Raw genomic sequence first — 16,198 nt, forward strand, 5'->3', positions numbered from 1 at the left:
GTTTTTTTAAACTAAACATGTCAGATATGTATATTATAAAAGTGGTTACATTTATGTTATATTGTTTAAGTTCAATTTCAACCATGACACATTTCCCCATAGGTCATCACCAATGACATTGTGCTATGCAGCAGTTATGGTGGCTCAGATACAGTGTCTTGGTCGGTTTATGGTTTGATAAATGACAGCAAACGTTGATGTCACTCTGACACTGATGCTAGACAATAAATACAAATAAAACGGGTGACATATCGCTGACATTTAGAGCCACCCTGTCCTGAACTTTAGCACACATTACATGAGGTGTGTGTCCACACATTTCTTCATGTTTAATCACAGCAGGGTATTTGTCATCTAAATATGTGAGACACGTACACCTAGTACTCCTTTATACAGAGTATGTTAGGAAGTCTTTTGCGAATTAAAGGCCACATGTTGAGTGCTAGTGCTTCCCCCTGGTGGTCAGAGGAAGGTTGTACTGCTTTTAGCATCTCCCTATGTGTTTCCCCACAAGATTGAGTCATTAACATGTGTGCCCTTTTCTCATTTGCTTCCATGTGTTGAGGGGGATTCGTCATAGAGCTTTGGAAAATACAAGAGCCTAACATTAACGAAAAACAAGGGAATCGTATTAATGTAAAAGTTTATTTCAAATACTGACAAAAATCCTCTCACCTACTCCCACACAACTGAAACATTCCAAGTACTCGTGTACTTTCGGAAGTCTTTAAATCATTCCCGTGTTCTCCAGTCATCCTTTTTAACATGTAAACCCTTATTTGTATTTTTCCGTGGAAGCTAGGGGTGCCTCTGATTTCCCTGCAGTAATCTCGGGCTAGGATGAAATATACTAATTATGTTAAGCAAGAGAACACAAGGAAATTAAACATATCATTGCAAATAAAAACAACAAGAAAACCGATAAGGTAAAAGCAGCACAGAAGTACTTCAGAGCACACAGCCTGTCATCTCTTTTTACATTCTGGCACGTGTTTATATAGCTGAACGAGAGACACCCTTTGTGTTTGAAACATACCCTGCTATTTCCTCTCGTTGAACCGCTCTGTGCCAAAGCCAAACATCAAGTAGCATTGAAGAACTCCTGTCCGTTGCCGTTTAATAGAACATGTAAAAGCTTAAACACCCATTTCCTTTACCAATCTTAACTTTTAAAGCACAACACTTTAGTCTTTTTAACACAATGCGATGCGTAATGGTCTGTGACTCAAAGCTTTTCCAGAATCTTCTGCATCAAAAGCCGGATACAGTTCGGCAATGTACCTTTAAAAATTTAGGGTTGAATTTACATCTCAAATTATTCAACTTTGAACAAGGATCCTTGGGGGGAAACTGGTCAAATCAAGAGGACAGGTGTTCTTGTTCAGGGTATCATGTCTTGGATTTGTCTTCAGCAGCATTTACACACATGTTCATACGATACGATCTGCGCTTCACGAAGACGGAGCAGAGTTAAACTGAGAGCAGAGAGGAGCCATTGGATCAGAAAACAGCTCGGGCTGAAGGAGTGAAAGCAGTTGGGAAACAACACACATCCCTTCCTGTTGAAGTCTATTTACAATAGATGGAACAAAGACAAGCAGTGCATTCATACGACACCATCACGAGCACATACGCACAGGCCTTTCGCCCATTTGACACACTATTCTCCAAGAAACAAGAAGTGAGGTCGAGGATGTGACGGAGCGTGCACCTCGCCGACATGGTGGAGAGTGCGTTTCCCTGAAGCGGTGTTGGCTGACTCTCAGAGCGCGTCCAGTTCCTCTCCGTGCGGACGGCATGCTTCCAGTCTGCAGGTCGGTTGATGCTCGCTCAGAGGGCGCACCTCGCTCAGAGGGCGCACCACGCTCAGAGGGCGCACCTCGCTCAGAGGGCGCACCTCGCTCAGAGGGCGCACCTCGCTCAGAGGGCGCACCTCGCTCAGAGGGCGCACCACGCTCAGAGGGCGCACCTCGCTCAGAGGGCGCACCTCGCTCAGAGGGCGCACCTCGCTCAGAGGGCGCACCTCGCTCAGAGGGCGCACCACGCTCAGAGGGCGCACCACTAACAGGTGGGATGGGAGCGCAGTGGGTTATCAAATCTCTCTCTGCCTTGCCGAGTGCAGGCTGAGTGCGTCCTGCAGGCGTCCCGCTGTCAGCCGTGATGACACCGGCTGTGAGCAGCTGCCCTCTGAGATCAAAGCTCAGTCTGAAACCAAACACTTTGTTCTACGGGCGACGGTGGCAGAAGCAGCTTCATACTCCAGCTAACCTTTAAGCGAGTATTATTTCACTGACGTTAGTGTCTTACAGTGTGACTTACCGCTTCCCGTGTTGGTGATATAAAGTGTAAAACGTGGAGAAGACCACCTCCAACAAAAGGCGATGCATTAAAGTTCCGTGTGAGATTTAAAAAGCAGCTGGAATAATTTCCTAAATGTCTGAAAACTATTTTCACCGCACGTTGCAGGACATCTATGAAGGATGGACCTTTTATAATCCGATACAGCAGTTAAGTCACAATATGAACTGAAATGCTAACAAAGTGATTGTTACGTCTGCTTTTTAAAGATCAAGAGTAAGATGTCTGGACCGTGTTCACGTCACTCTACGTTCATGAGATTTGAACACAAGGTGAGCCGCGCCCCTCACCGTGAACCAGACGGCAACAGGCCACATGTAATCGATATGTGAGACTGATAGCTGCAGCGTGACATTTGGCAGACATCCCAGGATGCAAGCGCGTGGATTCAGCACCTCCATCTATCCCAGGCTCAGGGAGCTTACCGCGTGTTTCAGTATTATTTACAGAAGCATATGCTCTACGCGGGGGGCTTCGATACCCCCGCAAATCTTTTGGGCTCATGGCAAACACACGTCTTGAACCAAAGTGAGACTGACCTCAGACTGGCATGCTTCCCCGCCATTAAAAATAATACAAGGACACTCAGCTGGCCTGCCCTGGGCCGATTACAGGAGGTCATGGATTGTCGGGACAGCAATAAGGAAAGGAAAGGAAGGAAGGAAGTGTGGACGTCTAAGGGCTCTGTGTGTATACTTCCTATTACTAAGCAAAAGCCGCACTCGTGTTAAAAAAACACGTTACATTTCTTTTTTTCTTACATGTTACAATCATGCAGCATATTTAGATTGAACAGGAGAGAAGGGAGTCAAGGACGAACGCAACACGAGCAGAGAGAGAGAAAGTGAAGTGGCGCTTTAAATCCCCCTTTGGCAGAGCACGATTTCTGTTCCACGAAAGGTGGCCGAAGGAAGGCCGCCGTTCAGATCCCCCCATTTCCCAATATGGCGTCTAAAGAATCCAGATTTGAATCCTGGTTCCTAACTCCCGTACACATTATTTTGGTGTCATGGAGGATGCCAAAACTAAAGAAAAGCATACAGACTACAAAGTGCATTATAACTCACCCCGTCCAACCCCTGCCCGGCGACGCACCCACTGAGATGCATCTTGGAGCGGAACGAAAACCAAGACATGAGAGGGAAGGGGGCGGAGGGGCAGAGGAGTGCATTGTGGGAAGGCGGAGAAGGCTCCCTCCCACATACAAGCAAATGGAGTTTTTTTTAACTTATACAACTCTGCCCGACACGTTAAAGCCAGTAGTGCCTGGGGGGGGAAAGGGGGGAGAGAGGGGAGGGGATGGACATAGATGGAGGAGGAGGAGGGACATTTCGATGGGGGCCCCAGGAGGCGGGGGTTAAGGTGCTTTTAGGGTGATGGGGGCTAGCCGGCTAGCTTGCTGGTCACCAAGGAGGACTTCCTCGGCGGCAGGTCCTGCGGCGTGGGAATGTGGTCGCCGGTCACCAGGTTCTTGTCGGGTCCTGCCACGGGAAGCTTTTTCATATTCGCCTTGGCCATGTTGTAGTCGCCTGAGTCAAAGTACTTTTGCTGTGAGAGAAGGAGAGAAGAAGAAATGCTCACAGCGTTAGAAAAGCTTGGATATGCTGCTCATGCTCTTTCTGCATATCATGTATTTATCTTTGTTTATAAATGCTCTTAAATGCTGTACGTGACGGGACTACGGATGGAAATGAGCTAAAATCCGGCATATTTACATTTTGAAGCATTAATTGTGAAACATGTTCATCAATGCGCATTGTCCTCTTCAAATAAACGATTAAATAAATATAAATAAGAAAATGTAAATTAAAAAGCATCATCAGTCCATGGAAGGATTCCTCTTGTCCTCACTGGCCCGGTGGAGACCTTAAGTGATCCCAATATGGAGGACATGATTTACGGCTTCATTCTGTCGTTCAGAGCTTTCCCGCCTTCTCCCTCCTCTCCAGGAGCTTTCCACTGAAGCTGCATCAACACAAACGGCATGTTGATGTTCACGGGGAACTATTGCATCACGATTCAGAGATCCCCTCCACACGCAGGTCTGCTTGGTGCTTTGCGGTTGTTTTAGTCTTGTGAAATGCTAACTTTACCTGGCGATGTTTGCACTTTACCGACATCTCTCTTTTCTACAGAACGTATTGAAGTGTCGTAGTCCTAACATTTAGCTTCTTCTTCTTCCTCCATGCCATCTCACGGCGGTGTAGCAAATACAATATCTTCCTTTGTGCAGCGGACTGACCTTGGAGAGAAGTGACGATGGCTGCATCTCCATTTTCTTTTTAATAGATGACCCTTATCTAGCTATCTGATCACAGGTCCAAATGCACTGCGGAAAGTCATGCAAATACAAATGAGCAACTCAAGATGTGTTCAAAGTCTAAGGCTTTTTGGTACAAATGTCCCTGGAATGTATTTCTATAACCTAGAAGGTGGAGTCCTCCAGCTCTTACGTTGAGTTCACATAAAGAAATACGATTTTCAAAGCCAGTGTGGACAGGAGGAATTATTGCACAAAGAATATTTTATAAAGACAGATTTGTCAACCTCGTCTGTTAACATCAAGAGTATGGTGTTGTGCTAATTATGTTGTTGTGGAAGCGCCAGTGAATGAGCATTAACTGGGTTTTAAACATTACTTTAAATGGAAGATCCCCATAGGCCCCGCCCACTCGATCAGATCAGCCGATAGGCCCCAAAATTGCCGATCGGAGCATCCCTATCGATTGCTTTTGTCTCCATCCATATATCTGGGGTCTCGCGGTATTTTCCTAACTTGAGTAAAAGTTCTCGCCGAGGAAACACCATTTTGTGACGTTTTATCAGGGGCATCACACCGTGCGGATCAAACCTAAGACACAATCTTGTCTTCACACGTAATGTAAATAACAACCACGGTGTATCCAGCCGTATTCACATGCCTGTATTGTTTTGTGTTCATTGTTCATGCTGCCCTCTTTGAATGTCAATGAGACTTTTACCTGGTGACATAAAGGATATATATGGTCACCTACCCCTTTCTGTAGTCTCTTCATCAGGAAGTCTGAGCCCCCGGGCTTCTGGCCCATGCCGGGGTACTTGGCCTTCAGCTTGGCCTCCTCTGCCTTCACCGGGTTTGCATTCTTCTCTTGGGAGTCCTGCGGAGACAAAACAAACGCTCGTAAGAACTCGACTTTTGCAGAAAACAAGGCCAGTCGATATATCTGCAAAAGCTGTTTAAGTGACAGGTTGTTATTATTACGGTATTTACCCTGCAATTCCAAAATGCTGCTACTACGCAAACACCTACATCCAAGCAGTGATAAACATTCTTCAAAAACACCACAGCTGTTCTTAATAACCTCTGCTGTGAAGAGGGACAGAGCTATGACAACGGCTAGCTGGAACCGAATACTTCACAACGGCACGTGCCGTAAGAAAAATGTACTTTTCTTACAGTCTCTCAAATGACCATTATGCCGACAGGCAATAACTCGTGATGAGGACACGGCTGGGGACAAACAGACCTGAAATGAGGTCAAAATGATGTTAGAAGCTGACACACCAATAACTAACAAATGCTCTCTTTGGGAATCTTGTTGACAAGGACTATGTGCACAAAAGCATCATGTACGGGTCTGTTAAAGGTACAACTAGTCGATGAAGGAAGAACCCAAGACGTCTATCCACTGTTCAGTTAACCTTTATAGTAGAGCAATACAGTTTCACTCATTAGATAACTACTGCTGAAGTAGGGCTGTGCGACTATGGCAACAATCATAATCACGATTATTTTGGTCAATAATTGATATCACGATTATTAAATACGATTATTCATTGACTTTGAAAACATCCATTTATTGAACTTTAAAACAAATACAAATAATAATTGTAACAGTATCTTTTTAACTGTTGATTACCCTGAACGTATAATTCAACTGAAAAACCAATGAAAAAATAAATTATACATTTATATTTACATTTAAATAAATAACGTCAAAATAATAAATACCAATAAACAAGATCAATATTTTGGAGCGCTCTTCTAAAAGCTACTAAACATATGTAAATATAATAGATACAAATAAATTAGATCAAATATGCTGTCACAACCAAGCAAAGCAAAATAATCGTTTTTTTCGATTATGTTGTCTTCGTAATTGTGGCAGGTCAAAATCGTAATTGCGATTAAAATACGATTAATTGCACAGCCCTATGCTGAAGTACAAGTTCCTAAATGGTGTTATTCTCACTTAATGTGGACACGCTTCCTAAGGTCACGCTGTGGCCCCCTGGTAACAACGTTTACAGTAAATATCATGGATCCCTTGCTCGTTTTATTTTTTGGGTGAATTCATTGGTAATATAACTAGTGTGTTATTTAGAAAACATATTGGAATTAAAGCTAGGGTAGGTAAGAGCGGAGAAACCAGCTCAAGTGCGCTGGAATTTGAAAGTACTTCCGTCAGACTTCCTCACAGAGCCCCTCCTCCAACACACAGGAACGCGCACATGACCAATGAGGGCACGAGATAAGTGTGTGCCCCGATGGAAGGCTGACAGGCAGGCAGGCCGTCCAGTTACTTTAGCCGGCTCAGATGATTGGTCGTGCTTTTTACAGCGCCACGGCTTCCACAGATGATATGTTTTATGGATTTATTGTCAAAGCACTTAATGTATTCATTGCTATCGGGACGTTAAGAGCATTCCATGGAATATAGCAAGTGTTTCTGAAGTGAATGACCTACCCCACCTTGAAGGTCAAGAAACAATAACTTGACAATGTTCTTCAGCTCTAATGAAACCAGGATAGAGTTGCTGAATCCTTGGGGGGCAGTTCAGAAGACAACGCTAGTATTTGCACAATCCGCTGACAAGCAGTAGCCAAACGGGTCAGAGACCAGTCTTTCACGTCCCTGTCAACTCCATTGAGGACAGTCATTAAGTCCACATTGAACCACAGCGTAAATCAAGTGGTTGTATTCATGCTGAAATGATGAGGAAATATCAGGAGTAAAGTGCATATAGGATTACAGAAGATTCAAGGCTTTCATTGGTCATACGTACATAGCTAGTGTAGTTATGACGATGACAATCTTAGGTCACAGACTCCTCCAACAGAGCAACACAATAAAACAGATACTAATAATAATAATAATGCTCTGTTGGAGGAGCCTGCTGTGACCTAAGATTTTCATCGCCATAACTACACTGTAGCTATGTACGAATGACCAATAAAAGCCTTGAACCTTGAATAGTGCAAGTAAATAAAATAAAATAGAAATAGTGCAGTATAGTCTATATACAAGTAATTTGAATATTGATATATATAAGTTGCAAACAGATGAATGTAATGGATGTTCTTTCAAAAGTTCAGGTGTTTAACATGATAACCTCCAGAGGACATGAACGCACTTCCACCAAACAGACAGGATAGGGCACTCTGCAAAGCTTGCTTGGGCAGAGATAAAATGTGACTCAGGACACAGAAGCCAAGAACACATTCCCTCAGGGGGGGGGGGCGTGTTGCAACAACGGTGCAGATTCCATGAGGAGAAATGTATGAGCGACTATATTCGGCCCCATTGCAGAGAACCTGCAGAATCCAACACCACATTCTGACATCGTGCAGTAGTTGATCCGTCATGTGCAGAACTGTAAGACAACCCTCAGTGGCAACGTTTCAAATATCATTTATTTCACACTTTGCTAATATATCATGTTCCAGTTTAGAAGTTAATACTTTTTCTAAACCAATTTGCATGCGCTGCTCCTAAGTGGGTCAACTGCAGAGAAACCATTTTGTTACATAGTCCCTGTACTGAGTAATGACAATAACAATTATACATGTGGTATCCTTCTTAACTTTGTGTTGATGAAAATGTAAAATAATGTTAGCTAAATGAGTGTTATGATTCCCTTATTTTGCACATATTTATTGTGCTATTTAAGTTTGACAACAACTAAGTTAGTAATGTTGTTTGTTAAAATATCATTGCTAATTACCATGTCTCAATATCTGTACACACAATGAAGCTTAAGCATAAAATACACCAGGTGTATCAACATTAAGAGCTGGATTAAAGCTTCTAACGTACTGGTCAGCCAATCAGACACATGTAATGGCTTGGCATTTTATCTATAGATATCAACCATCATTACATTTCTATGTAACGAAGACAAAAAGCCATTCATTATTGATAACAACAATGAAATCAGACCTCTCCCTAACTTCTGACATGCATGTCATGTTTATTTGTGTGTGTATAGATACATTATATATATATTATAATTCGTATAATTCCACACATCAACACACTTAAGCAGGACAGGGAAACCGCAGGCCTTGTAAACGGATAACAACAAATCCCACTGAATGCATATGACCCATAGTGATGTCATCATGTTTGAAAAAGCATTGTTGCAGGGGATGAACCACATGTACATCACTGACAGGAAATGCGGAAGCACTGTCACACTGCAGTTGTTGTCACTGTCAGGAAAACACAACCAGGAACATCGTGCCACGTGCAAGTCAGGGAAAAAACCCACTGTTTTATAATGCCAAGTGTACTGAGTGAAACTACCCATTTCTGTGTTTACTCGGAGACTACAGGCCCTCCATGGCACGTTTTGAGCCCCTCCAAGACAGACCAATGAGGCCCGAGCTGCTGTGGAGTCGCCAGCCAATGACACAAGGCAAGGGACAAAACAAAGTGACACACTGGCAAGATGCTTTGGGACAGCCACGGTAAAACCACGTTTAACACGGCTAACAGCTTATCATATCTCTACATGTCTCACAGGAGTCTTCCTCTGCCTTTCTGTAGCGCTGAGAATACACACTTCACTTGTGCTAGCTGGTGTTAGCCACTTCTAGCTAGCTGTGGTTAGCCAACAACACCAAGACAGCAGTCATGAAAACCCACCTGTTTTTCGTCCTCGTTGTCCACCTGAGTGTCCGAGTCGAGGTTTTCTGACGACATTGTGTGAGTGTGATGGACAAGCAAGTGTCCCGTTTGACAGACAACTCGATGAGGGGAATATACAAGGTACGGTTTGATGTACCTGTACTGAATCGAATCCTCCTTTTCTGGACACGACTAGTGCTCTCTCTCCCCCTCTCTCTCTCACACACTCTGAAATTGCATATTTAGTTCTTGGCAAAGCCACAATTTGGACAGCGCGGCACTTTTCTACATAACCTACTTTCCGAGGGGGTTGTCCCCCCCCCCCCCCCCTGCCTTCGCTGACCAACCCCCTTTTGTTTAATTACAAGCCGCTATTGATTTCCATGGGAAAGAGCAGCACGCCTTGCCCACACACACCTCGGCCGCATCCAGCCTGGAATTAGAATGCGTGGTGCCCTGTGCTCCGGTCTGAAGATAGCTCAAGTGCTCTCTGCTTCACGCCTCAAGTTTTAAGATGATCCTCCTTAATGCCGCACTCGCTTAAATACAGAAGGCCCCTCAGTGCCGGCCGGCGCCACCGAGCCGTCTCAATAACTCTGACACACGCGGGGCTCCAATCGCTCCAGCCACGCCGCTGCCATTTTGTCTTTTCAAATTTCCAATGATTGTCTTTCTGCAGAGGCATTTTGCTAAACACGGAGGAGGTGATGCCTGGGATTTATCCGCAGTATCTATCTAGTGTGTGTGTGTGTGTGTGTGTGTGTGTGTGTGTGTGTGTGTGTGTGTGTGTGTGTGTGTGTGTGTGTGTGTGTGTGTGCTTTATGGATTACTGCACTGTATATGAGATGCATCTGCAGCCCAACCTCGGGCTGTGGACGAGGCAATCAGGATTTAGTCGGAGAAGAAGGCAGGATGAAGAAGACCACACCGCCATGCGCTGACACTTAAAGTCAAGGAGGGGGGATCACGGACCGTAACTTGAGAGATGATGGCCGAAGCCCTTGACTAAAGGTCTAAATGAATAAGAAAGGTCAATGCGGTTTACGTGTCGGCCTCAGTGCCTGCACCACCCCCACAGTAATGAAAGCCACGGCGCTGCGTACAGTTCACATTCTCCCAGCGAGGCTCAAAGGTCAACGCCGACGCCATTTGCATATCGGGAACAGGCCTGAGCCGCACCTCACACAAACACGGTTGTTGGTTTTTTTTGGTTGTGTTTTTGTTTATTTTATCTCGCTCTTGCAGCTCCCCCCACTCCGGCGCTGAAGGGGTTAACCAGCCTCTGTGGGTCGAGGAGTCTGAGCTGCACAGATTTAATCAATAATTTCTATCAGCCCCTGGCCCAAGAAATCAGCAGGGGGTGGGCTGGGGGCTGCGGGGTGGGGGCGTTGAGGGGGGGGGGGGTTCTGGCTGGGGGGGGGGGGGGGGGGGGGGGTGTAGGTTTTAGACGCCGGGGGGGAGGGAAAGGGCTTTCGATCACGTTTCAGCAACACGAGGCAGGGGCATACATCATGATTAGGGGCTGTTCCCACGATCATAAGAAGCCTATAGGGGCATATTTATGTCTGCAGGAGTAGAGGATTTATGGCATGGTAATTGTGAGCCTTTTACACATGATTACAGCATAAGGAAGCATTTACTTAATGGCCGGCGTTATGATGGTCAGGAAGGGAGAGAGCCGGGGATGGGATGGAGGCGAGGAGGAGGAGGAGGAGGAGGAGGAGGAGGAGGAGGAGGAGGACACGGCGACTCCAACAAGCCATAAATCCACGCTACAAGCCAGCTTCCCAGCACTATCAAGTCATTCCTTTCATTACGACACGAGCTGAGAGTGCTCCACCGTACCCCTCCTCCACAGATCCCCCCCGCCCAGACATATGGATGCCGGGGCGGTGTAACGCCGTGAACACCGTAGCATTTGGAGTGAAAAATAATAATAATTTCACTTGTAGTGATATTGACATGCCGCTGACATCTGGGCCCGTCCGGACTTTAATGAGACAGGGCTCGATAACTCTCAGGAATGCAAACGAGCTACGGACGGCTACGAGCTAACAGGCACCTGTAATCTCGAGCTGACACGGGCGCAACATTTCCATCATGATTTCAGAGGAGAGAGGGCGATCCCAGCGAGACTTATTCATGTCCACTCGAGTGCTTAAGTTTCAGGAACTCACACACACACACACACACACACACACACACACACACACACACACACACACACACACACACACACACACACACACACACACACACACACACACACACACACACACACACACACACACACACACACACACACACACACACACACACACACACACACACTTATTTCTCAAGCGCTGTGCTAATGAGAGGAATTTGAGTTTGAGGAGTGAGGAGTGAGGAGTGAGGAGTGAGGAGCGGGCATACAGTAAACATCGGCCCCCCGCCGTGTGAGATGTTTCTCAATGGGAAGATTTAAGCCAATCAATGGAACGTGTCGGCGCTGTTTGAGAGCAAAAGGCAGCTTCTACGGTTTATATAATGTATGTGTGTGTGTGTGTGTGTGTGTGTGTGTGTGTGTGTGTGTGTGTTAGGGGTTTCCTATGTGGGAATTCAAGGTTATTGCTGGCTGATATTTTCATTGAATCAAGCCATGTCGGTTAATAATAGACGATAGAGCTTGTTTACAAGTGAAGAAATCTGCCAGTGCAGCAGGACCACTATGTATTTCAAGTGTCCAACAAAAGACAGATTGTTCGAGTTATTCTTTGACGCTTTATTTCTAAATCTAATTTGAGTAGAAAACAGAAAACATATTAGTCATTCTAGACTTTTTAAAAACTAAAATGACTTAATGGATTATTATTATTATATTTATTTTTTCATTATAATTTTCTTTTTTTACGAGCGGTCTCCGGACCCAGTGCTAAGCCCACATCTGTATTCTTGGAATGGTGTTAAACGTTCTAATACAGCAGGTCAAATAAACCCAATTTAAATATACACCGAATTTAAATATACACCGAATAAAAGAATCATTTTAATACTGAAAGAATAATAGTGTAATCACATTAGTTAGCAAAAAGGAAAGAAAGTGCATTTACAGGCTTAAAGGCCAGTACAGTCCAGCGTCTGCACCTATTTCTCCCTGAGTGTGTGTGTGTGTGTGTGTGTGTGTGTTGTCTGCACATACACCAATGCTTACACTTAGAAAAGCATTTGATAGCATCAGCAAAACAGTCGCTCAGCCGCACAGCGCTGATTGAAACCTCTTAAAAGTGTGCATTTAGGTAATTGCCCGACTCCCCCCAAATATGTTTTAGTCCACTTAAGGCTTCTAAACACCGAGGGCAATGCCGACGCTGCTCGTTTCACTCACCCCTGACGTAACCCGCCTTTAATAGAAAACAAATTAGTTCCCCCCTAAAGTGATTATTACTCACTCACTGCCGCCACATGTAAATGACTTTTATGAGAAACTAATGATGTTGAAGTGTCCACTAAGGGAAAGGGAGGAGAGGTAGTGGAAGGAGACGGACACAGAAAGAGAGAAAGGAGGGAGTTGGCTCGGTACACAAAGGCAGAGGTCGGCGTGGTGTTTCCTGTAAGTACAGAACGGCAGCGTGTTGGAGGTGGAGGGTTCAGCGATGGATATGCAGAACGGGAACATGCCGTTCAACACGCCTCGCCTGACTCTCAAAATGGATCCGAGCTCAACCCACACACATCGGGCTGCTGCTCTTCCTCGCTGAACCAAACCGTCTGCTTTCAAAATAAATAAATACATTTCAGACGTTTCATAAGGAAATATTGATTATATAATTGGACGGGTTGCCGTAGCGACGGCGGTGTTTAACCCGGAGCCTGCGTTTTTATTTGGAGGTTGGTGTAAGCAAGACTGTATCGCCCCTATCACCGCTTACAAAGCTATAATATGGAAAGCGTTGACATTGAGCTTAATTTGTCCTTAAGAGGAAAACAGACATGCAGCAGATAAAGAAAGGCAGTGTCGGGGGAGATGTGGAAATACATCTACGACGTTTTAAGTGCAGTCACAAAATGTGGAAAAATCGAATGCATATTTTTAATGTTTCTGTTTTTTTAATTGTTTTAGTCTGAGTAGCATTTCTCATTGTGCTTGTAAATCGCAGTTTAATATTTAAAACCCAGCATCCATCAATACTGTAATCGTTTTCAGGACACATTTGATTGTAGCAAAAGAAAAAGACGACCTGTAACGGGTTCACGTGTCCTTTTGCAAAATAAGAGCTTAACTAATGCATTATAAATGTTTTTGGAAGACCTTATTATTGGAGAAAACACCAGGTGTAGCTCTTTGTCTTCAGGCCAGGATGCAGTGTTCCACAAGTGAAAAAGCGCGTAAAGAAAAGCATGGCGAGCTTTGGCCTGGATGCCTTCAGCAGCCTTCAGCAGCTCCCTGGCAACACCCTGAGACATCTTCCTTCGCTGCACACTGGAACAAGTTGCTGATTCATCTCTTTTAACTAATCAAAGTTGCTTCGCTAATCTGTTTTCTTTCAACAAATCCACTTTCCCTCGGCTTAATCCATTTGTCCTAGTTAGCCTTCCAATCTGTTAGCCACCCTCTGTGTCCCCCGTCCCCTTTATTTAAAGTGTCTTTTTGTGTGCCTGCAGCCTGCAAGAGGAAGGAGCAGGAACAGAGCAAGCTGGAGCGCAACCAGGGCCCGAAGCGCACCAGACTGGTGTTCACGGACCTGCAGCGGCGCACCCTGCTGGCCATCTTCAGGGAGAACCACCGGCCCACCAAAGAGCTGCAGATCACCATCTCCCAGCAGCTGGGCCTGGAGCTGACCACCGTCAGCAACTTCTTCATGAACGCCCGGCGACGCAACGTCAACAAGTGGGCCGAAGAGGGCCGCCCCTCCTCCACGGGGTCCTCGGGCTCCGGCGTCTCCTCCTCCGCAGTGTCCTGCAGCACGGCATGATGACGGACCGCCGATGTTGGGGGAAGGCGCCGAGGGAGCAAGGGGGCACATAGACTGGTCTAGGCAGAGATCAGCCGTCATAGATGTCCTCCTCGTTATCAGACGGAGCGACGGAGCCGGCTATTATAGATGATTTTATGAAGATGAAGCATTTTCCCAAAACCAAAGTTGATCGCCTCTTGAAATAGTGAACAGGGGGCCAGAGTGATATGATCGCAGGATGTGAGGTCCTGCTTGTACAGCCGAGGGCGCAAAGATGATTCGACTCAAAGAAGAGTCGCGCCCTTACATCGACGCCATCTCATTGCATTATTTTGATGATCTAGATTAGAGATAATGAGGGGGGATGCATATGTTGGTGTACCTTCTAATCTATCGTCATCTCTCCCACCGTGAAGAATCAAGAGGTGCCGTTTTGCTCACCTGTGGAGAGCTCCATTGTGTAATTTTCCTAATCAAAGCGTTCGCCACCATCCAAAGACGTTGCTCCTCCCCCGATGTCCTTATGGTCCCGTTCTTCCTCACGAATCAAGGTGAACGAGGAAGAAAAAGCCTTTTTTTTTTTGTGTTACTTCCCATTTTTTTCTGAAGCGCCTAATTCTCCTTTCTTAGCATGTGTTTCCATGGTGACGGTTCCCAGGACTGTATGGCGTAGTTCCAAGTTCGGAGCCTGGATTTATCCGGAGGTTTCTGTGGCGTCCGCGACTCCCAGCTGCCAATCATTAACCGTCCACGGGAGCCTTTTCCTGTACATTGGGAAGATGGTCCCGCCTCGAATGAATCAGAGTGTTCGAGGGGGGGCGAGCGGCGCTTCTCGCCGTACGCCGGGACAGAATCAATAAACACAAGTAGGACGCAGAAAGAGACTTGTTGGTGCAACTGTCTCGCTTCAAGACTCTCGCTGAGCTTCCCGATGAAAGCTCAACAGCCATTTTTTCACTCGAATTCAAGCCAAAAAAATGAAAACAACCGTTGAACACAAAGGCTCCACGGGAAGACACAATGTATAGTGACATTGTAATATTTTGTTCCACTCATTACCAAACAACTGTACACACCTCTACTCCATTACGAAATCTTTTTTTTACAGATGTCTAGAAAATGGAGGAATGTGATTCTTTCAGCCCTTTTTGTACAGATTTCAAGCACATCGCTCTATTTATAGAAACACGATGGAGGAGTGGGGCGGTTTGTTTCAGCCCTGCTGACGTACAAGGTCATTGTTTTGGTCCACAAAGGAACGGCTTTAACATGCCTCCTTATAGCCGATAGATAAATCAAACCAAGAACGTTTCAAATGCAATTTGCTGATCTGATCAATGTATTTATTACTGCTTGTGTATTTATTTTGTTCCCTTTTTATTTCCTCTCTATTTATTTGGTTATTTATTTATGCTATCTATATACTGTAAGTATTTATTTAACAATGCTCTGTATGTCTGTGTGAAACTGAAGACTTTTCTGATGGGCACTTTTAGCTGTAGAATCCCATCGTAATACCAAAGATTAACATTGCCTCCCTGAATGTACGGCCTGAATCCCTGTACCCCGTCCTGACCCCAACCCGATTCAGCCCGACCCACCCAGTGATGTTGCGTATCTCTCTCTATCTTTAAGGCCAGGCCTTTGTTTTTGTTTTGTTTCGTAGAATAACGGGGGATTTCTTTACTCTTGCAAATGTCTCTGCGGTCAGCTCTTAACGCCAAGGCCAAAGCTTGTTTGAATGTTGTGATAATATTTATAATTATTAATACTACGAATAATAACAATAATGATAATAATAACAATGATGTGGCATTCCCATTGGTTCACAGGTTGCTTGTAAAGTTGTGTTCAGACCAATGCCATCTGGCGGGGTGTGTAAAGTGTCTGGGGATCCACTTGAAGCGCCGTCTGAAAGCCTCGTTGAGTGCAAGTCCTTCAGGGTCGCATGCAGACATGCATACTGCGTGTCTGCCTGGGGAAATGCATGGTTCTGACCCCCCACCTCCCCGA

At 45.2% G+C, this 16,198-nt stretch overlaps 2 protein-coding genes across 2 annotated transcripts; one reads left to right on the forward strand and one right to left on the reverse strand.

Annotated features, from left to right (window-relative positions):
- Positions 1-626: 626 nt before the first annotated feature.
- On the reverse strand, positions 627-9,452 carry ensab (endosulfine alpha b). Its single transcript, XM_034103000.2, has 3 exons — positions 9,267-9,452; positions 5,373-5,495; positions 627-3,906 (listed from the first exon to the last, which is right to left on the reverse strand). The coding sequence occupies exons 1-3, from the start codon at positions 9,321-9,323 to the stop codon at positions 3,742-3,744; spliced, it is 345 nt and encodes a 114-aa protein (XP_033958891.1). The 5' UTR covers positions 9,324-9,452; the 3' UTR covers positions 627-3,741.
- A 1,454-nt stretch (positions 9,453-10,906) lies between these two features.
- On the forward strand, positions 10,907-14,503 carry onecutl (one cut domain, family member, like). The gene is made up of 2 exons (XM_071206086.1): positions 10,907-11,048; positions 13,893-14,503. Exons 1-2 carry the CDS (start codon positions 10,907-10,909, stop codon positions 14,201-14,203), a joined length of 453 nt encoding a protein of 150 aa, XP_071062187.1. The 3' UTR covers positions 14,204-14,503.
- Positions 14,504-16,198: the final 1,695 nt, after the last annotated feature.

This window comes from Pseudochaenichthys georgianus, chromosome 16 (genome assembly GCF_902827115.2).
Source record: "Pseudochaenichthys georgianus chromosome 16, fPseGeo1.2, whole genome shotgun sequence".
Taxonomy (NCBI): domain Eukaryota; kingdom Metazoa; phylum Chordata; class Actinopteri; order Perciformes; family Channichthyidae; genus Pseudochaenichthys; species Pseudochaenichthys georgianus.

Bases quoted from the DNA above. Each gene is read 5' to 3' on its own strand.
- onecutl (XM_071206086.1), top strand. From the start codon at position 10,907: ATGGTCAGGAAGGGAGAGAGCCGGGGATGGGATGGAGGCGAGGAGGAG. The intron at 11,049-13,892 runs GTCATTCCTTTC...GTGTGCCTGCAG, and splicing joins CAGCTTCCCAGCACTATCAA to CCTGCAAGAGGAAGGAGCAG.
- ensab (XM_034103000.2), bottom strand. From the start codon at position 9,323: ATGTCGTCAGAAAACCTCGACTCGGACACTCAGGTGGACAACGAGGAC. The intron at 5,496-9,266 runs GTGGGTTTTCAT...TTGTCTCCGCAG, and splicing joins ACAACGAGGACGAAAAACAG to GACTCCCAAGAGAAGAATGC. The intron at 3,907-5,372 runs GTAGGTGACCAT...CTTCTCTCACAG, and splicing joins TGAAGAGACTACAGAAAGGG to CAAAAGTACTTTGACTCAGG.